This window comes from Sander lucioperca, chromosome 21 (genome assembly GCF_008315115.2).
Source record: "Sander lucioperca isolate FBNREF2018 chromosome 21, SLUC_FBN_1.2, whole genome shotgun sequence".
NCBI lineage: Eukaryota > Metazoa > Chordata > Actinopteri > Perciformes > Percidae > Sander > Sander lucioperca.
Genome location: NC_050193.1, coordinates 5,838,985 through 5,860,998, shown reverse-complemented (window position 1 = coordinate 5,860,998; position 22,014 = coordinate 5,838,985). Strand labels below are relative to the sequence as shown.

The following is a 22,014-nucleotide window of genomic DNA, read 5'->3' as shown; positions in this document are numbered from 1 at the left end:
TTCTAGATTTTGTTATCACCAATATGTCTGAATAACAAAACGTAGCAGCTGATCTGTGAACTGGTGAAAGATGATGGCAAAACACATTTGCTGTGCTGTTTTCAGAGTGGTGCTGTCAGCATGGCGCTGGTTGCCTCCCTCTCTCTCTCTATCCTGTTACACTGTGGGCCTTTCAGCCGCCCCTCTCTGGGGCCCCATCCCTTCCAAAGCCCTACTACTCTCTATTGTTCTTGTGTTTGGTGCTTTGTTTGAGGCCTTCCCTTATCAGATGTGCAAGCTCCAGCTCTCCTATTTATAAACATCTCAAATATCTCCCCCTTCTGACTTTCTCCTCCCTGTTCCCTAAAAAAAAAAAGCAATATTGAATATAACATTAAACAGAGCTAATCGTCTGACAAATCTACGGGCTGTGTCTGTCTGCTTCCATCACATATCACCATCCTCTCTACTCCCTGGACATTCCCCACTCTTTGCCTGCCAGCAGCCTTGTTTATTGGCCTTTTTAATGCATTGTGGGAGGTTTGTGTGGAGGTAGAGCTGAGGTGGCCACCCTTGTCTGGAAGCCTTGTTTTATGGGAGGTCTACATTCACCACACAGGATTTTTAAGAGACATGCAGACTTTAGCAGACGGCAGAGCATTGGGACATACCCACCTCCTTTTCCCACACAGAGCTGGAATCAAGACATTGTTAGAGCATAATCCATTGTCCTTATGTTCCTCATGTGTACAATATTTATGTATTCAAGGTGGTAGAAGGATGAGTTGTGTGAGCATTGTGAGGTCATATGAGGGACTCTATGGTTATAGCCAACACATGGAGGACCTTGGGTAGGATCAGTGAGCCACAAGGGTGTCATTACACAGTTTTTCTTACATCAGCCACATTTCCTTCACACCCAAAAATACACATGACTGTAGTGAAAACAAAGAGCATGCCTCTGCTCTGTCCAGAAACACAAAGACATATGGACTGCTAGAAAACCGTCACCACAAAGTTTTCCTGGGCTTGTCTGGGTGATATCTTGAACTTGAGTCACTCTGCTGCAGCTGTGTAGGAGATTTAACCTCAGGCTTAACCAGTTTGTATTAGAAAGCCTAAATAAACGCATGGGCCTCTGTGTGCTTTCAATCAGATGAAAGTATGTCCAGGGAGCAGGCATGGAGCATTCCTCTGCTCCTACACACTACGCAGTGTTTGTCTGGCCTCCATATCTGTGGCCACTATTCCAATGGCAATGCAGGATGAATGTTGCTTATTAGATGTAGAAGCCTTTAGTCACTTGCACCAAACTAGATCCCACAGAAAGATGATGTGATCAGAGCCTACATCTACTGTACATAATGGGCCAGCCAGCCATAGTATGTGGCATTACATGACATGGAGATAGCAGAGAGTCAATCACTGCCTCTACATATTATGTTATCGTTATGTACGGTTTGTTTACACCACTGCATTTATTAAATTTTTGGTGTTTACTAGCTGCACTTACTGCTTGCAGTACAACTGACCCCTATTTTCCACTGGGTGCGTCTGCACTGCATTCTGGAGGCGCCGCGATCCGGAGGCGCTGCGATCCCCGCGAGCAATCGCGGCCATTCAAGTCAATGCTTGATATTCCACCAGCCGCGGCACGGAGCGTCCCAAAAGCGTCCCAGAAGCGTGCACTCCGCTCCTCTCCGCTAAAGATACGCGCCAGCCAGGTTTATTTGCACACGGGCCATTCGGACAGCCGAAACAGTGAGAGCATCCAGTCAGTTTACCAAAATACCCCAATATCGTATATGTCTCCTTTACAACACCACAGACAACAACAAATTCTCTTGGAGATGGAAATAAAAGACACCACAGGACAACGCCAGAAAAGATAAGGCATGGAGTTTAATTGCAGGAGTGCTTGGAGTGGAAGGTAGATACTAGCTTAATAAACACGTGATTGTTCTGTAAAGTATTTGTAGAGACAAGATGCACCGGTGTGGAATGGCGCGTGGTGGAGGACGGAACAAAACAACGGTGCTGTCGGAACGCAGCACAGACGCGTTCAATGGAAAATAGGAATGAGAAGGTCCATCTGTCAGTATGTGTGAGTTACACCACAATAAATCTTGAGGTGCTGATATATTGCAACATATGATTTAACTGAAGCTGTATGAGGTTAATGGTCTCTACTGGGACACACAGGGAGAAAAGGTATCATTATATTTGGAACGCTCTGAGGCATTTCTGACTTTCTACACCTGGATCCATTAAATTCAAAGCAAGTATGCTGCAGAAGTAAAAAAAAACTGACAGAAAAAAGATGATTTACATTGTGGTGGTGTGGAAGTGAGTGTCATCTATACTGCCTGCAACAGCTATTTATGACTGTGGTAGACAATAGATTATTTTAGCTCATCATGATATGTCTCTTAAGCACAAACAAAAGGGCAAAATATGAGCTGGGTCATATTGAAGTTAATGTGTCACATTTTGAATAAAGATTTTAATATGAATACAAAATATGACTTTACCATGAAAATAAAACAATGTGTTTTGTGCTTTGAACATTTGGACAGCTACAATTGATCCTCCCTCCACCTCTATGACTCTGTCAAGTAAACATCTTCCTGCCTTTCGACTGCAATTTAATATTCACCAATCAATTAACAATCTGTATACATGACCTGAAAATATCTCCAATAATCCATTGCTTTATTCTCAAGTGATGTTTGAATAACACTGCTTGCAGAAACAAAATACTTTCAGCTTCTTAATTTGACTCAAAGACGCTAATTTCAATATGTTTAAATATATGGAAATCTTTACTCTGCTTAAGAACTGACAGTCACGAATTTGTTGTCGAGCTGCATTCATCACAAATTGCCCCAAACTCTTTTTGTTCATGTTGTTGCATTTCTGAGGTTTGGCTGATGGATTAAATTGCCATGAAGTATTTCCATGCCAAATTTAATTAATATCTGATGTCATTATGTTGGCATTTCTCCTTTTCAGAATTAGACCTACCATAAATAATACCTCATTATGTCTAATGGCTTGTTTACTGGTTTTGGCTTGGTTCAGAGTTTGATGTATGGCTCTTTAAACTGTGTACACTACACTGTAATTCAGCCACTGCGCCACATGGCCAGAGATTTATGACACAGATTATTTTATAAATAGCCGGTGATGCAAAAAGGCTTGTGTACTTTTGCAAACTGTTGTCTCTTTATACTGTAACTAAGAATAAGTGATACATTTGTTATCTGCTTGCTCCTGCTAAAACCACATATAAATGATGGAGAAGAGAAGTTTGGGATAGATAGAAAGATAAACAGACAGACAGACAGACAGCATGGTTTTACAGCATGACTTCTTTACCGAGATGAACCCATCATTCCTCACTTCAAAGAGAGCAGTGCACTCTGGGGCAAACTGCAGGATTTTGCTGTTGTGTAACAACCAAGGGGTGTTTCTAGGATCTGAGCGAAAGGGAGGCTGTGTGTGTGTTTGTGTGTGTGTGTGGGCTAGTATATGTGAGTGTGTGTGGCTCAGTGAATGCATTTGATCTGATAAAGTATAGTCTGTCTGCTCATGCACTGATTATCTGCGTGGTATTTTCCATAGAAGGTTTAATATGCATGCAAATGCAATTGGTTAATCCCATACTACATTATATTGTGTGTAAAAGGGGCTGTTCCTGTATCCAGAACATTAATATAGCAGGAAACAACTATTGGCTATGTAAATATATAGTGGAGTAATGGCATCCTGAGCAGAGAATAAGTGTTGTAATGTGTTGTAATCCAAGCTTCTTTGTTCTTTGTTTTGATAGTCGGTCCGGCTACGCATGCATGTGAGTGCCTTGTGCGTCGTATCAGACGCCAGTGGGAGGGCCGTGACAAAGCATCGTTATTTCACGAGTTGGGAAACTGTCTGTGAGAGCTGTGTGGAGGCAATCCCATTTTCAGAATTTCAAGTACAGCCCCTTTAACATTGGAGCAAGAGAAGCAACAGGAGGGACCTTTATCCTAAGTTTAAGTGGAATCTAAAAGTTGTGAATGTTTACCTTTAAATTAATCCAACCTTCACCATGGAAAAACCTCTCCACACACATATTCAGGCTTTTACTGATATGTTCTTAAAATTCAGCATTTACACAACACATTCTTGAGAGTTCCCTTTAGACCATGAGCCACATTTCTCACAGCTCTCTCTATTTCTGGACCCATGCTGCGTTTAATTGTTAGATTCTTTTCAAATTTCGAAAAGATCGTCTGATCATTTCAATAAACTTCCACCAAAGTCAAGACGTGTACAAGACGGAGTGCTCTACCGCCATTGGGGGAGTCCACCATGTTGTTGATGGAAGCCAGTGAGGAGTATAGGATGAGACAGTGCTGGTGTTGCCAAATAGCAGGCATCTGGCTTGAGTTTCACCCCGTTAGGGGTACAGATGGTGCTCACCAAAAACAAGCAACACAACTCTGATTAGAACCAGAGGGGCGGTTCTTGCACTTACGTGCACTCATTTTACTGCATGCTTGTCAAAAGGCCAATTTTAATAACATGTAGAAGAGAGCTTCCACACTGTTCTGTGGTAGGGCCAGGGAAAGCTTCATCTAATGTAAAAGCTAGTGCCGATAGATCAACATGTGTTTCTTTCTGCTTCTGTTAACCTCAAGGAGAACTTTCAGGTGCTTAGTCTAAATATGTAATTTAGGTTTTAATTAATTTCATCGTGGGCAGCATTTTCGTATGTAAGCAAAAGGAATTTGGGACAGATGGTGTTGTGTAAACAGTTCAATTGATGCAGCTCTGCAGTAAAACATCTTCATCAAGCTTGCCAGTGAAAACAAACAAGCACAAGGCGACGTAAGAGTGAGATGTCACCTCGCTGCAAGCTGGCACACAGACTCACAATATTCCCTTCTTTTCATCCAGACTGAGTGTACCCTCGAATTACCAAGCATTAGCTCCTGGATCCTTTGCAAGGGGAGGGGGGGGGGGCACTGAGCTACTGTTCTGCTGGAATACAGGATGGCAGGTTCTTTTGAAAAGCTCACCACATGATGTCCACATGATACAAAAACGCACTGCAGCACTAACCCACAATGGCCACAGAGTTTACCAGCTGTGTGGGAGCTGAGGAGAGCAGACTGTTGGCAGCTGCCATGGTGGTCCCAGCGACTCAACGATGACATCCATCAGGCTTTGAGCAGACTAAAGAGGCTGAATGTGAGATTTTGGCTAAAGAAAGCCCATGTGTAGAGGATTTTGGCATTTTTGGAATTTTGAGGGCCATATGGTTTGCCTTGCAGTAAACTGTCACCTTCAATTTGTTTGCCCCTCCCTTTGTTCTTCTGACACACTTGGGTACAACAATGTTAAAGACAAGATCCACCACTACAGAGACTGTAGTGACTGAAGAGGGAGTTGACTTTTTTATTTTTAAGTTGCTACTTTATTCAAGTGGCTAAGTGGTCATATATGTTTAGGCGAGAATGTGCATTTAGGGAGAAGGAATGTGCTGGAAACAACATGACTATTTAAAGAAATACTTTTGATGGCCCTCAATTTGCTTTTGGGTGATGTGGAATCATTTTTTATTTCAAAACAAGTAAGGAAAGTTAGAGTTAGTGGCCATTACAAAGCAAAATGGACAAGAAATGTGTTGGTTTATATACTAGAATACACTGTATAACCTATACTAGAATATATTCATATACAATATTCTACAGTTGTTTTGTATCCCACAATCAGCAACATCTAAATAGGTTGTCAAGGGGGAGGAAAGCTTGTATGCAGAGACTCAGTTATCACCTACTCTAATAATGTGTCATGTTCATTTCTGAAAGCGTAAATGGGCTCTCAAAGATAAAGTCAAGATTACAGGTGACAGTGAAACAAAACATGGAACAGCTGAGCCAGTTGTGAAACATCATGTGCTTGGACAGAATGGTAGGATAACATTTTAACAGCTGCTCCTGTCCTGAAAAAACACAACTTGAAAGTGCCAACACTGATCCCCCACTACTACCAGTGTGTGCTGTGCACAGCACTGCTGATGTACTGCAAGAGGGAGGAGTGGTGGTATTTTGGCCGGACAGAGGCTTTGTCGGGGAAAGCTGATGTGACTTATGTGAAGGTCTGGGGGCATGAGAGCGAGGACGACAATCATACACTGTTCCTTTGACTCACTTACTGTACCCACAGGCCCCGTGACCACAGAGGCTCTCTTTAGATTTGTGTTTCTCACCCTTATTCCCTTTGGGGAGGATTCCAGCGGTCCTTTCCCACAGCCTCCATGTGAGGGTCTAGTTAGGAGAAAGACAGAGAGCGCTACATACAGTTGTACCTCCCAGCCAGTGAACTTTGACTGTGGAGACTTTTAATGAACCCCCACAAAAAATTAATTATATTTACGTCCTTTGTACAATGCCTCACATCCAATGAATGCATGGAATGAAATGTGGCAGGATATCTTTCAGTAGAGTGAAAATATTCCAAGGAAACTGAATAGTTGGCACTGGAAGACTCTATACAACACTCCAATACATTTTATGAAATATTTGAAGCCTATACAAAAGCATGGAAAGAGCAAGCGAGGAAGCACATTGTGTCTAAGTCGGCTTCAGGCCCAAGTATGAATCATAACATCGGTTTCCAAAGGTGCTGCAGTGTTCTGGTGCAAAATGTGTTTCTTGTCCAATAAAGTTTGGGAAGTGTGAAAAGTCTGCTGACCTTGAAATGAACCGGGAGATTTTATCTGTGGCAACTGGTCACATTCTCCCCCTTTCACCACTGGTGGCCATGGATACAGTCGTCTTTGTTGGTTAGTAGCCATCAAAGACTTCAAAGACAGAGCAGTGGACACTTTGGCTTTGCGACTGACCACTTGACCCTCGGATGCACTGCTTGTGGAGAGCTGTAATAGGAAATGAACTAAAGATTACTCCGAACACAGTCAGTCAGGGGATGAAAAAGGGCTTTGCACCAGGGGATATTAGCCTTTGCAGCACGAAAAGAGAAGAATACACAGGCCATTCAGAGATAAATGCTAGAGTGGTGGTCCTTCAGATTCAATTAATACTGACTTTGGGTGGCATGGCTGCTACTTTAAAGAGTTCAGACTTTGGCTCTGTTATTTCGTGCCTTTGAAAAAGACAAAAGTGAAGGAATAAATGACCATAGGATTAAACAGCTCTGGTTCAAAATGTCATCTTTACTGTCACCATTGACGCAATGGTGAACGTGGATACAAGTCTTTTCCGCTAAATCTTTACCTTTTGTAACCAGTGTTGCCACAGTTACTTTGAAAAAGTAACTTAGTTACTTTACAGATTACTTGATTTTAAAAGTAATTTAGTTACTTTACAGATTACTTGATTTTAAAAGTAACTAAAGTAACTAAATTAGATTACAAGTTACTTTATTAAACACCCTCACAGCCTCAACATAAAAATGACAACCGGTTTACTGTGAGGCAGCTCGGCATTGCCAGTAGTAGGGATCTTGTTTATTATCGCACGAAACGAAGGCAAGTCAACCGTGTTTAAGGGCAGCATTTCCTCTACAACATACTGCCCGACCAACTTCTTCAACTCTCCCCCAATTACTGGTTTTGCACCGAAGTCCAGCTTTTGTTGTTTGGGTGGTGGGGGACCTCCTGCTCTCTGCTTCGCACCACCTGGTGGGACTTGCTCTGTAAGTTTGACTGCAGTGCTGCGACTCCAAATGTTTCTTCAAATTTGACGTAGTGTTTTTGTAGCTAGATAGCACTTTGTCGCCACCAGCACAGAGTGCACAACGAACCTTAATATTGCCATCTTTAGCTGACACAAGCTCAAAATAGTGACTGTATTTCCAGCTAGAAAACGCGCATCTCTCTCCTCCCTCCATTGTTGTTTTCGTTTGTGTCGCTGCGTGGTACACGTGACCTGTCCACATGCTGAAAACGTGTCGTCGCATACGTGACTTCACTCCCCGAGATGCAAGAAGAAAGTAAAAACAATATATATTTTTACTAAGGAAAATGACAAAAATAGTAACGCACAGTGACTTGGATAAGTAACTTTAATCTGATTACTGGTTTGGAAATAGTAACGCGTTAGATTACTCGTTACTGAAAAAAGTGGTCAGCGCGTTATCCCGGCATCACTGTTTGTAACCTTTATGCGCTCTGTGTGAAATTAAAGTGGATACAGTTTGTGTATTTCTCTTACGAAGAGAAGAAAGTTCAGAAAAGGTTTATATTTGCTTGTGAATTGGTAGTAAAAAGCAAAACTGTATCACGCTGTATGACTAATGTGATGAAAAATACACGCAGTGCCGAAGGAAAATGATTCTGTTTGAACTGTTTCATCAAGGCCAGATTACTGGCATGATCCCTAAATACAGTTTTCCTTAATGTCTGCCATTGTGCTCTCGCAGCGCCAAAGCAAACAGTTGGAGTGCATAAAAGCACAGCAGATTTAGTAATACACAAAAATGTCCTCATGAAGAGAGAAAGAATTGTATCTATTTACAACCTTCCTTTCTCAATGTTAATGTGATATTATGAAATTGAAACAGTAGCTTCTTTTCTTCCAGTATCATATTCAACATTGAGATTCGCAGCAGTATACCGTTATGCACATTCTCACGCTAACTTCTTTTTTAATTTCAAACTTTCTCGGAAAGTTATCAACAATTGTACAGCTCCGATTTGGACCAAGTGTTGTCTGCTGCACATTAAATGTTAGTGGCAACTTCCTGTTTAATTAAGGAAATTGTGCATGTGAAGAAGGATCTCACCATATGGCAACAAAAGTGTGTAGGCCGATGTTTCTAGGCAAGGTATCATTTTCACACCAGTTAACAGCTAGTCTCCCCTTGCGCACATAAAACAAACTGCCAAGAGAAAATGCATACACACTTTCCATAGACAAAGGAGAATACCAGGAGAGCTGATGAAGGCTGTCTAATGCCCTCTTCCAATCCTGTAATCACTGTAAACACAGGCATACAATAAAAAATGTCCAATGAAGGCACCCTGCAGTCATCAGAACCAAACAAAGCAAACATGAACTCGAGCCAAAATTCGAGTACTGACATTTTTCCACCATTGTGATTTGTTTATGAGTTTTGAGGGAGTACACACTGCTAAGAAATAAGTCATTTGTGCTGTTGCAGAAATAGCCAGGGATGGATGTGCGTGTTTGGGACCAACCGAGAGAACCACAGTTGGTGTGCTTGCCGAACTGAGTGGATAAACAGAGGATTCATGACGACATGCCCTACCACAATAATGACTTCTTCACAGAGCCCTCTGTAAAGAAAGAAAACAGTTCTGTTTTTATTTAAATCCCAAAATGAACATTCTTCTCAGAGATCAAACTATGATGTTGGCCAGCTTCCAATTTATGCTCTTCTCTCTACTTGTCACGCTGTTTTTTGTAGAACCTCCTTCTCTGCGATGACTCAGCCATTCATCGTCTACCAGCAAGAGAGCTACAAATGACAAAATGATGAAGTGCTTTTAAAGGAATCAAAGACTCTGGGGGATATATCAAAGGCTGTAAGGAAATCAGATGCTGTTCATGTGATAACCACTTGGGCTACAGCATATACTTCTTATTTATGTACTGAGCCATTGCATATGTTTGCTGCACACAATCTACTTTGTGCAGCTGTCATAACTAATTATATTGAGCTCTTCACAGTTTACAGCACAATTAACTGTGTGGATGCTGGACGCCCTGAATATTTTTGACCAAGAGTATGCATAGAAAGTTGGGGTTAAGGCTGGGAGCCAAACTTTGCAGGTGCACCAGCAGGGGAGGAGCTAAACAGTGGGGTGTCTGCTTGATTAGTTTGTTCATGAAACAAACTGTCACCCTCTCCAGGAAAGAATGGGGAAGAAGTTAATTATTACTGCAGTTTCCAGGGGCTATTTTATATGATGTAACAGTGGACAAAGACTGAGAACACATAAAAAGAACAACAAGAGAAGAATTCAGTTGTAGCACTGAACCCTCATAGACTTTAACTAAAGTCAGATCAAAGTCATTTCTGTGGTGGCTCATATTTTTTTCATGCAGTTAAATATGAGTGTTTGTTACTCAATCTAAGTGTATTAGCAAAATCATATTGTTGCTTGCTCAAATCATGAAAACATTTGGAAATTGTTAATATTGGAACCACAACACACAATGATTGCTACTGAGCTATGTACATGTCGGTCTAAACTTGTTCTTGCCAATGTTTTTTCAACAGAGTTCTGGATTTTCCCTTTTTAAAATGCAACTATGCTATGATTTGTGGGTAATTCTGTTAAGCGATGTTGGCTGAATTGTAGGAAGGAGCCCTCAAGCACTTACTGGTTTTACAGTGGGGTAAACCTAATCAGAGCGCGTCAAAGCCTGTGTGTGTATGGAGTGGGATTGGACTACTCACTGTATTGACATCAGTTGACTCTGCTCTGTGTGAAGCTGAAAGGATGATTCTGTGATGGGTTCTGTTAAAAGGCTCAGTGGAGTCTCTGTCTTTGGCTCAAGCACTGTCCCAATTGCATTCCTCAGGGGCAAGCTGTCCAATATTGTCTCTGCTCACTCTGACAGAGGCTCCTGAAGCCACAAAGGACTTGCTGTGTTGGCCTCTCCTCACCCAGGGCTCATCACATTTGGTTAGGAGGAAAGGCAACATTAAGAAGTGCCTAATTATGCGGTTGCCAGCAAAGAATGCACCTGCAGACAACAGGTGTTTATGTCATTAGTCAGCGAGAAACCTTCCAATATTCTAAAGGAAACCTATCATGCCTTGGTAGTAGCAGACGTTTATTATTTGGCACATCTGATGTAATCGCATTTCACTTGAACTTCCAAAGGAGGGAATTTTTGTTAGTGCATCAGAAGTATTCCTTCCTTCCATTCTTTGAAGACACTTAAAATAACTTAATGCATGCAAGCAAGCACATGCAGATACGCAGGCATACTGTACACACTATAGCTTGGATAGGTTAAATTAATGATCTTCCTTGGCAGATGTAAATTCATCAGGGGGAGTGTCATGACTAAACCTGTGCTGTCAAAGAAAACGCACACAGTGCCACGTCAGGGAATCTGCAGGTGTGTGATCTAAAATCTTTAATAGAAAAAAACGTGGAAGGAGTGTCTGTGTGGGGGCTCCAGGTCGAACTTTTCCAGTGGGAGGGGACAGGCTCTGCAGTGTAACATTTCTGTGTGGAGGATTAGGGTTGTTTGAGGGGAGATAAGACACCGCGGGATCACAGTGCTGTTAAATGTATCTGCCAGAGCCAGCAGAGGAGCAGCAGCAATGCAGAGTCTCTGCCAACATTCCTGGGGATCAACACCAGCTGAAGGCTCCGAACCTCACTCCCCTGCGGCCAAAACTTAGAGAACACCTGACAAGGGAGGCTCACTGCAGCCTCCCACATCACAAGTACTTTTGAGTACTTTTTTTAATTTATTTTTGTCGCAGTTAGATAAGGACCTAAAAAGTGCATTAATGCAGTTTGTCCATATGACAAGATTAGTCATAGTTGCCCCTCTATTTTCAACTATATAAGCTGTAGTATAGTGCCACAATATGTTAGATATAGTTGTGAGACATGCTGATTAATTTTCATGTAGCTTAAATAATTAAACTAGCAGCAGTTACTTGGGAAACCCCCAGTGTAAAGAGTAAAGGTTCTGCAATCAAATGTTTAGTTAAGTAAAAGCACAAAAGTTTTAGCATCAACATATACTTAAAGGGGCTATACTCGATATTCAGCATTAATATAGCAGCAAACAGATATTTGCTTTGTAAACATATACAGTAGTGGAGTAATGGCCTCCTGAGAAGAGAATGAAGGCCCACTCACACTGTGTTGTTGTATCTGCACTTCTCTGTTCTTCGTGCTGATAGCTGGTCCAGCCGCGCGTGCATGTTAGTGCATGTGGTCGTGAATCGGTGATCATGGTGCACGATCACTGAGGGCTTGCGTCATGTGGATGCTCCGACAGTGTTGTTGTCATTACTTAGAATTCCTCATAGGGACAACAGAAACTACGCACTATAGCTTAAAAGTAGGCTACCAAAAATAAAAGTAATCATTATGCAGAATGGCCCATTTCATTATTGGATCATAATTATTGATGCATTAATGTGTACATCACTTTAATGTTACAGGTGGGAATGGTAGGGCTAATTTTGCTCGTGAATTTCCCCAATAATCAATCAATCAATCAATCAATCAATGTTACGTTACGTTTCCTGCCCAGGGAATACAGATGAAAATTAGCGTATTGCTAACTCTGGTACTGCTAGGAGCTGTGCATTGTCCCTGTCAAACAAATTAATAAATAAATCAAGTCTCATCTTAACCTATAAAATACATACATTTATTGATTATTGGCTGTATTTTATATTAAAGTGCCCATGAATTTCTTTTCTTTTTTTCTGGGATTTGGGGTGTTATTTTGTGTCTCTGGTGCTTCCACACGCATACAAACTTGGAAAAAAAAAAACATCCATGCTGTTTTGAGTGAGATACAGGTTTCTGAATGTATCCAGCCTTCAGTCTCCGGGTGAGCTGGTCAAAATTGGCAGGGCCGTCTACGTCATCTGCCGAAACATTTGAATTCTCTGAGTCTCAGGTTCTGCAGGAGACTCCACTCCTTCTTCAGGATCCGATTCTGGTTCGAACATGTACGGTTGAACTACTGCCGCCATGGCCGTAACTTTCACACGTGGTTCTATCTAGTCATGTTAGTCTACACTCTCCCCGTTACTAATGTCTGTGCCCAAGCACTGACTAAGTGAGTATCTACTGCGCATCCCAACAAAGATGGAACAGAAGTGAGATGCCTCATTCGGTAGCTAAAACAGAGAGCTCAACACACAGGGTGAAAAAAGGAGCTGCAGCAATGTGCAGTACAATGTGTTTTTTGAAAATTAAATCCCATAAACCTATTCTGGTACAACCTTTAAATACAATTATGAAACTGAAAATGAGCATAATATGAGCACTTTAAATACTCAAGTACAGTATAAGTACCTCCAGAGAATGTCTAATAAGGGGAGAACTTCCAATCTCGGGGAAACTTCTGTCTTCTGAACTGGTTGCAGTTCCACTCTGGTTCTATATGAGGGCGTTCACGGGCAAGTGCAGAATGAATGGAGGTCTATGGATCTATACCCCTCAAAATCCACTTTTCTCAGGATATCATTTTTTGTCTAGTAATTTGAATGTTGCATTCAAAGGGGAGGCAAAGAAAATACACACTTAAAGTCATTTTTTTTTGTTCTAAAAAGCCTTTTAAAATGTCATTGACGTCATACACCTATACGGCCAGAGAAACTGCTTTATGGCAAGCTCTGAGTCACTTCCTTTTTTCTCTCGAGGCATCGACAACACAGCTGACAGGTTAGTCTCTCCCTGTCAATACATGCGCTAGAAAGAGCTTTGGTTTGCTAATGTTTTAAAGACCACGCCCATAGACGGGCTCTGACATTCTGGTTCCGCTTCGGATGCCATCAAGCGGGATCTCTGGTCGTAATCAGTCCTTCACTGACCAATCAGCATTCATTCATTCAACGACTCAACCTGTAAGAAATCGAAAGGACATAAGTATCATTCATTCAACTTTTGACCTATAATCCATGTTGAACTTGCAAAAACTACAATCAAATCTGAGATTTCTCAACGACAATCAGGCGAAAGAGACAGATTTAGCCGTCTAGCTCCATAGAGTCCCATTCATTTTGCACTCGCCTGCGATCACCCCCAGTGGAACTCTGGTGGAACTGCAACCAAATTTGGTACAATGGGACTTAAAGCAACACTAGGTAACTTTTCTCGCTTCGGTCCCCCTACAGGTTGGAAGCGGAATTGTCCATTACATTGTCCAGTTCATTCGAACTACTGATCCGCTACCCGATCTGGCAAACTTGCATAATGTAATGTAATGGACAATTCTGCTTCAAACCTGTAGGGGGACCGAAGCGGGGTAACTTTCTAGTGTTGCTTTAATAGAGAGTGAACAGGCTCTCCGTAGACGGGCTCGGGTACTTCAAAAGTGTACTTAAGTACAGTACTTGAGTGAATGCTCTTAGTCTCTTTCTACCACTGCAAACATTTAAAATCAGAGACGTCATCTCCTTGATGGATGAGGATGATGATGAGCCTTAAGAGGCTATCTGGGGATAGTCTTGTTTTGCTGCTCTGTGCTGCCATGACTGATGGCAATGTCGTAAGGAATCAGAGGACTACCAGCATGACTCACTCTCAAGAAAGTATTTGTAAAATTACGAGGACATCTAGTGGTTAAACTCAGAAGTCCCTAATGAAAATGTCTGTCTCTTGATCCTCTCTGTAACTCACATGTATTTTATCTGACATGTACTAAATGCAGCTGGTATTTTACGATTCAGAATGGATGAGAGGGAACCAGTGAGAGCATTATTAACCTATATGAAGCTCCCAGCTGCAGAGACATTTAAGCAGCAGAGAGCTGTCAGGTGCACCGATGGATGCAGTGTGTGCAGGCGCTGACCAGAGGGCACGATGTCTGCACTAGATGAAAAGGTCCTCTCCACACCTGAGCCAGCACACTAGTCAATACCCTTTTGAATTAAAATGTATCGACCAGCATTCAGAGTACCAGCGCTCATAGACACTCATATCCTCCAGCTATAAGAAACCCTTGTCTAATCTACTATGATAGGAGCTCTTTGAGAAACGTGGACAGTAAAATAGTTGTGTCAGGGTGAGCCCTCTGGCCCTATGATCTCTGGACATAATAACACTCCTGTTTCTCACTATTTGTATGTGGTCTTTCTCTAGGGTTGCTTTGGTGTGACAGGATGCATTTGATCTGCAGGTATAGCTGCTGCAGAGGGGAGGTAATTTTAAAGGTCGAGGAGAGACAGAGGGAAGGAACATGGGAGATTGAACGGGCAGATGATGACATTGTAGGAAAGATGAAGTGTAGAGAAACAGGTCAGTGTCAGACAGTGACATGTATTTACACTGAAGCCTAGAAACAACAGGTGCATGAATTACTCCACTTGTTCATTTAGACATATTAAAACTATTATTCATATAGCCATGCTACTATTCAAATGCGTTATGCTCATGTCAGTGAAAGCAGCAAGTTCAAATTTAAATACAATCTTTATTTAAGGTGATAGACATCTCTCAAAGGTATAATCCAATAAACAGCAACACAGGCATTTACAATTCAAGGACAAATAATTCACTTTTACGGTAACAAATTGAAGGTGTTTTGCTTCTTGAAGATACGTTTCCACAGCTGTTGCCTTTAAATTTGGACAGCAGACAACAAAACCAAATACTCAATTCAATAAATATTTCTAAATTATTACCTTAAATAAAATATGTCCATGTCAGTGCTGACAGTCATGACATTACATGGTGATGATATTCTGTTAATTCACAGTCTGATATCCTTTGCCTTTTTAAATTATGGCCAGTCTTTTAAGAAATCCACTTATTAGGAAATGAATATGATAATACAACTGACTTCACTGAACATTTAAAGACTAGAATACTTTCTTTGAATTTTTTTTAAAATCACTTTACTCAAGTAATACTGACCAGATTGCCTGTTTAAGGGCAACATAAGGACATCTACAACACTGTGACTGAACATAGACAAGTGTATTTAATAGGAAAAGACTCTTTCCTCACAAAGAATCTGGAAAAAGATTTTCCACTTAAAACTGTCCCTGTTAGAAATGTGTAAATTACCTCTGAAAGTTTTCTTGTGACCCTAGTATAAATTTTGGTATACAATATTAGCTAACTTTGTATTATATACTGGTTTAGATTCAGAGTGAGGTTGAATTTATTTGTGTAAACATCTGGCCAGAATATCTGGTTTTAAAGTAATTTAGAGAAAATATCACTGCCACTCAATAAATCCATTAACTATTCAAATATACTGACGCACTTCTGTGCTTGTTTAGGACAGCACTGTTAACAACAAAGATGGCAGCGGATATTAATATACTAACAATGAAAGAGTTCAGTAACAATTGTTAAGACAAATTCTGCCTACGATATCTTAAAAACAAAACGTAAAGGCAAGTGCTGTTCAGATGGACTGAAAGGATTCCTCACTCCTGTTAAGTAAGGCAAGCTTCTTGATCAACTGAACAGTCCCTGCAATGCAGCACACTCTTCAGGCATAGATATGTTTTTTTGCGTACTTCATCCTCACAACTTCACAGAGTAACGACAAAGCACTACACAAGCAGCTACTGTTAAGTTACATCACTGACAAAACGCTGTCGGTGTGAAATCTCAGGTGCTAAGCTCTCGGTACTTGCTACAGTGTTTTTCCAGTGTTTCTTCACTACACATCTGTTGCTCTTTTCTGTTGTGTTGTCATTAAGATACAATAAAAGTGCCACATTTAAAGTGGCATCATTCATTAACAACTCCTAAAGGCCTGATTTGTATATATTACTAAAATCTTTTTAAGGTGCAAACAGAAACTCAACATCATGATACCCGTTTTTTCTTATTGTTGGGTGGTTTTATGTAGGGTAGAGGAGTGTTCCTCTTCTGCATTTTTTTCAGATGCATATAACTGCCTTGTCTTTTACCAGTTGTAAACTTGAAGCTACATTTGTGACAGTAAGGGCCAGTTTCCTGGACAGGAATTAAGCTTAAATATACTAGATTAATTGAAAATAGTCCTACATTTAAGTCAGTTTTGCACTGGAACGATTTCCTGAAAGGAAGATTAAAGTTTCTCTAGGACTAAAGGGGCTTAAATTAAACCTCTAGTTTGGAAGGTCCAATACATTTACAGTCTGTAGAGACATGGGAAATTAAGTATTTTTCATGCTTTTATTGTTTTGTCTGTTTTTTTTTGTTTTTCAATTCCACTTTATTATGGGGTTTTTGGAACCAGTTTCAGCTCTCATGAGCAGCTTCTGCCCAACGACACAGGTGATTGATATTAACCTCGTTAGTGAGAGCTGAGTACACTCTCACTAGAAGACGAACACAGCTGACTGAAATTAAGTTTGTTAGTCCAGGACTTTGTATGAAGTAAAATCGTTTTTTACTTTTTTAAACATCATTAACTATTTTAGATGTAAACCTAATTCTGCTTTAATTGAAAGCCTCTACAGGAAACTTGGCCTTTAGACTTGCTACGATAGAATTATTTATTATTTTTTTATACGAAAATATTAATTCCTACCCTTTAGTCACAGACGAGACACACAGCTTTGGAGGACTGGTGAGAGCATGGTGTTGAATTATACCTGGCAGGCCAATGAGAGCTGGTGCAGGCAGCGAGGTCTTGCCTTACCCCTTAAGTATAATTATGCCACTGCAAAGGTTCATTATGCTTTTTCTTTCTCTTTACCTCAAGAGATTAAGCCCCACACAGAGACTGAAACTCAAATTTAAGGCCTGTGATGAGCCTGCATTGATTTAAAGTTGGGATAAAAAATGGGTTTGCCACATTTAATCGCTGTTTCCAGAACTTTCTGAACACTATATGAGCTCATTAGCTGCAATTAGCTACCATCTGGCCACAAACTGTGCAACACACTGTGTAATCTTTGGGGACGCCAGGATGTATTTTCTCCCTTTCAATTATCAGGAACAGGGTGTATGAATGTATGTATGAATGGTTCTGAATATAGCTTCTGCTCCCCGAGGAGGAGAAGCAAGGTGCAAAAGTGATGAATTATTTCACAAATTAATTATTTGTTTAGTTGGACTGTGTTCTTGTTTACACAATAGTTAAAGTTGACAAAATAGTATTTTTTCAAAATTAAGCAACTAAAACTTGAAATAGTATCTTAAATAAATTATAACATTAAAAAGCAAAGAACCTTGTTGGTAATGACTTTAATGCTGGTTGGCAACATTTTGGGAAATACACTTATTCGTTTTCTTGCCCAGAGTTTAAGCTTAAGTTTCCCATCTGCGATAATAAAGTGACTGAACTGAACTGAGAGTTTGAGCCGTACAAAAGCTGAAGTGTAAAAACAACACATTGTGGTTTTATGGGGATTATGTGCAGGTCTATTTCTTGACTGGATGCAGTCACTTCTAGTTCGTTGGCTAGCTATCGACATTTCACTTTTCGGTACCACTCAGGGTGGCAAAATCTAGTTAACATTTTTGAATATTTGTATTGAATATTTGTCTATATATTATAATTGAATAATTTCAGGGGTCTTGGCATGACCATGAGGTAGCCAGGCAACCAGCAGAAACTCCAGTAAGTCACTGTGCAACATTTAACGTATTAATTAGTGAGCTTTAGAGGTACTGGTAGGCACATTTTTTTTACCCTTGGACAGAGCCAAGCTAGCCATTTACCCCTGTTTCCAGTCTTTGTGCTAAGCTAAGCTAACCAGCAGCAGGCGGTAGCTCCCTATTTACTGTAGACAACACAGATTCAGATCGAATGAAGCTGTAGAAAGGTCAGTTAAGTCAGCTCTCTAAATTAACCTGTTCATTATTCAACACATTCTTAACATATGACAGATGGATTTGTTTCTGTCAATGTGTTGATTTTGTACAACTTACTTGCGCACTGCTGCCAAAAAAAACCTGTCACATACATTTCTGCACAGATGTTGGCTCGCTGATGTCAGACAGCAAGAAGCAACTGAATTAAAATAATTGGTCCTCCCTCCACAAGGTTCTGGGCCTTTTCAATGACCCATCATGAGCTTTGTGAAGAGCAATCTGAAAAGACGAATGAAGCAGAGCTGTGGCGTGTGCCTCAGGGGAGTATTAGGCCTCCCTACTGCTAAACTGTCTGGCCTTAAAACACTAAGTCTCAGAAAGTGCAATCCCCCAAAGCTGTATGTGTCTTCATGATTTCCTTCATGACAGGTATTTTTTACACATGGCTGTTTGTTCATAAGCCACTGTATGATCAGGAAATACAATGTGGGTTCAAGCTTTCACATCTTAAATAGGCTTTCATGCAATGTATCTCCACAATGTCCATGGAGAATGAAAAGTCTCGATGCCTATTACACTCCCTTGCAACTAATGAGCATATCTGAGGTATAGATTTAGACTTTGACTGAATACTTTTGGATACATAAGCTACTTCCACAAAATAGTTCTGAAATGTTAAATATATCATATCAAAGATCATACAACAAAGATAACAATACCTCATTACAAAAAATATAGACTAGTAACATTCAGGATCAACTATCCATTAAATTCTAAAATATAGTTTAACTGAGACAGCATAAGGTTGCACAGTGACAAGATGTTCATTTCCCAGATAGAAAACAGTGTTAAGCTTTACTGTTTTCCTTTTTTCTCTTTTCATTTTGGTATAATTACTGAACAAACAATAACATTGGAAAAAATTCAAATATTGTAAACATGATACCAGTACAAAAGCACATATGTCGCAAGACGTGGTCAGAAAACACCAACACAGGCAGCGCTGACAGCTTTTACTCCTCCTCCATTGATTTCTCAATCTCCTTCAGCCTGCGGACAAACTCCTGAGCCTCCCTGTCACCGATGCGAGCGTCCAGCATCCTCATGATTGGCTTTTCTGGAGGGGAGAACAAACAGATGAGAGTGGTTCCGACACCTGACACAAATATCTCTAGATTGAATGGCTTTTCATGTTGTATTGGAGAAGTAATTGGAAACTCAGTCCAACACCCTCTGGTCTCCCAAGAAGCCCAAATTATGTTTGTGTGAAACAAAGAACTTGCTACAGCCTGGAGCTATATGTACCGCTGGGTTTACTGCGAGACAGGTGGAGGATGAAAGGCTGGACGCTCTTTCCGGCGGCTGAGGCGTTCGGTCTCCCTGGCCAGCAGAAGTCGCTGAGAGGAGCCACAGCTTCACCGGCAAAGTCGTTGGTGGAAAGCCAGTCATAGTCCATCACAGTGAATGTCAAACAGGCAAACCTGTGTCTGTACTGTTCCGGACTGACATGGCTGGAAGACACAAGAACGAATTAGGCTCAGGGTATGCACAAACAGGAATAGGAAGAGAGGAAAACAGTACTCACAAGTAAAAGAGTTCGTCGAATACTGGGTGCAGGGTCTTAAGTTTCACTTGCGTGCGTTGACTCTTGGCCATAGGGAACAGGTGGTGAGGACAGAGCTCCACTATGACAAATGGGTCACTCAGACCTGAAGAGGACCAGAAACAAAAAAAAATAAAAAAAATCAACTTTAAAACAACAACTTGCATTTTATTTTGACTGTTACAGTTTTACCGTTAGCATCCAGTGCAAGGATATCTGCAGCGTGCAGAATCTCAACCGTCAGTCTTTGCTCCGGAGCATCATAGTAGCACTTCACACTGATCCGACCATAACAGGTATGTTTGAGTGTTTTCTGAAACAAGTTTTTATCACAGAGGATTATTATAATCAGGATGCAAAAGAGAAGTAACATTGAAATGATGTTAAAATATGATGTAAAAGCACAACTCATTTTGAGTTTCCCCAAGGAGAAAAAAGGTGAAGGAGTAATTCAAAGCATATATCAGTCTGCATGTTGCTTCACCTGGCAGAATCATGTTTTTCAAGAGTCCAGAAGAAGGTAGACTTTCAATCAGAGGTTAAACAACAGAAGACAGGGTGTTAGGCTGTCCAATCAATACACCTCTGTGCACCTTAGGGCTAATATGAAAGTGTCAGCCTGGTAAGTGGAAACACACCTGTTGGGAAATCTTCTCCAGATAGTACTGTTCAATCAGCTCAAAGGAGGAACATTTATTCAGCCTAAGCTCTTCATCCAGAACCTAAAGCAGCATGGTCAGAAAGGGAAAACGATAAACAACACCTTAGGTAGGAGGATATAAATCCTAAAAACAAATTGCAAGAAGTCCCACCTTGTAGTCTCCACTCTTCATGTCTTCCAAGGAAAGACCCTCTCCCTTCACATGCAAGAACTGCAACAGGGTCTAAAGCAATCCAGTAAAAAAAAAAAAAAAAAAAAACCGTGTGAGCTAGGACTCATCACATTCATCCCTCTAATTCTGATAGAATGAAGTCTCAGCATAGTAGCGAGACATGTTGTTCACACAAACAGCATGAAACCTCTGGCAGGCAAACACCAGATCTGATTGCCAAACTCCAAACTCAGTCCTCTTGTGTAGCATGACTTGACATGCAAATCTGTCATGTCCACCGCCAGCTGGCTAAATTGGCATTAGAATATATACAATAGCTTACATTGTAATTCGAGAGAACTCACTTTGGTGCTGAACTGCTACTGAACGACTTCATAAATATCTAATATATGCTAATGATTGCACAAGAGCAAGCATAGAGAGCTAATTAAAGGCTGATGGTAACAGTAGCGATGATTATCTGTACAGAGTTGACACGTCTTTTAAAGCAGACTACTTCTCTTAGTCAAACTAGGCCAGACTGGAAATAGCTATAAAACTGTATTGTGTGATAAAATGCAGTTGCCACTGACCTCCACTGTGTACTGGAAGCGGTTGTAGAACTCCACCTGAACACCCCTGTTTTCTGCGACCGCATCTAGGATCATCTGCAGGAGAAGCTCCCACATGCTTTGGAGAACTCTACAAGGCAGCAGACACAATGAGACACCCACACGTTTGTGTTTACCGAAGGTCGGCCGCAGGTTGGCTCTTCTTATAACACCCCAGTACCCTCACTTAGCCTCGTGTATGTTTTCACAGATAATAGCTTGATAATGGTTGTCTGAGGGGTATTATTATTATGGCAAAGATTACACAATTACAGAATCTTATTTGCTGAGCTGTCACAGTTTTCACCTGGTACTATCACAAAATGTAATCTTATTTAGAGAAGAGGAAACAGTGAGTATGGTTATGTAACTTGACGTAAGGATATGTCCGTTATAAAGTTCCACAACAATCAATTTCCGGTGTGCTGGCATTCTTCCTGGTTTACAAGTCAAATGTATGCTGATGACGCAGTGTTATATTTGTCTGCTAAAAATAGGCAAACGACTGGACAGGAGTCTTATTCTCTTGTTTGTGTTTCATAATTTTGTACTAAATGTTTT

General features: G+C 40.8%; 1 protein-coding gene and 1 long non-coding RNA gene across 2 annotated transcripts in view; one reads left to right on the top strand and one right to left on the bottom strand.

The window, feature by feature from the left end:
* The first annotated feature begins 5,106 nt into the window (after window positions 1-5,106).
* LOC118494154 lies at window positions 5,107-21,867 on the top strand. The gene is made up of 4 exons (XR_004896242.1): window positions 5,107-5,214; window positions 20,217-20,326; window positions 20,522-20,652; window positions 21,505-21,867. It is a non-coding gene; the product is annotated as an uncharacterized LOC118494154 (long non-coding RNA).
* baiap3 (BAI1 associated protein 3) overlaps window positions 15,118-22,014 on the bottom strand; it is a 38,841-nt gene continuing 31,944 nt past the window's right edge. Inside the window, exons 28-34 of the mRNA XM_031312451.2 lie at window positions 21,436-21,544; window positions 20,843-20,914; window positions 20,669-20,752; window positions 20,223-20,343; window positions 20,013-20,136; window positions 19,733-19,938; window positions 15,118-19,544 (exon numbers count right to left, since the gene is read on the bottom strand). Of these exons, the coding sequence (XP_031168311.1) occupies window positions 19,441-19,544; window positions 19,733-19,938; window positions 20,013-20,136; window positions 20,223-20,343; window positions 20,669-20,752; window positions 20,843-20,914; window positions 21,436-21,544 (820 nt within the window). The 3' untranslated portion in view covers window positions 15,118-19,440. The remainder of the gene's footprint in view (window positions 19,545-19,732; window positions 19,939-20,012; window positions 20,137-20,222; window positions 20,344-20,668; window positions 20,753-20,842; window positions 20,915-21,435; window positions 21,545-22,014) is intronic.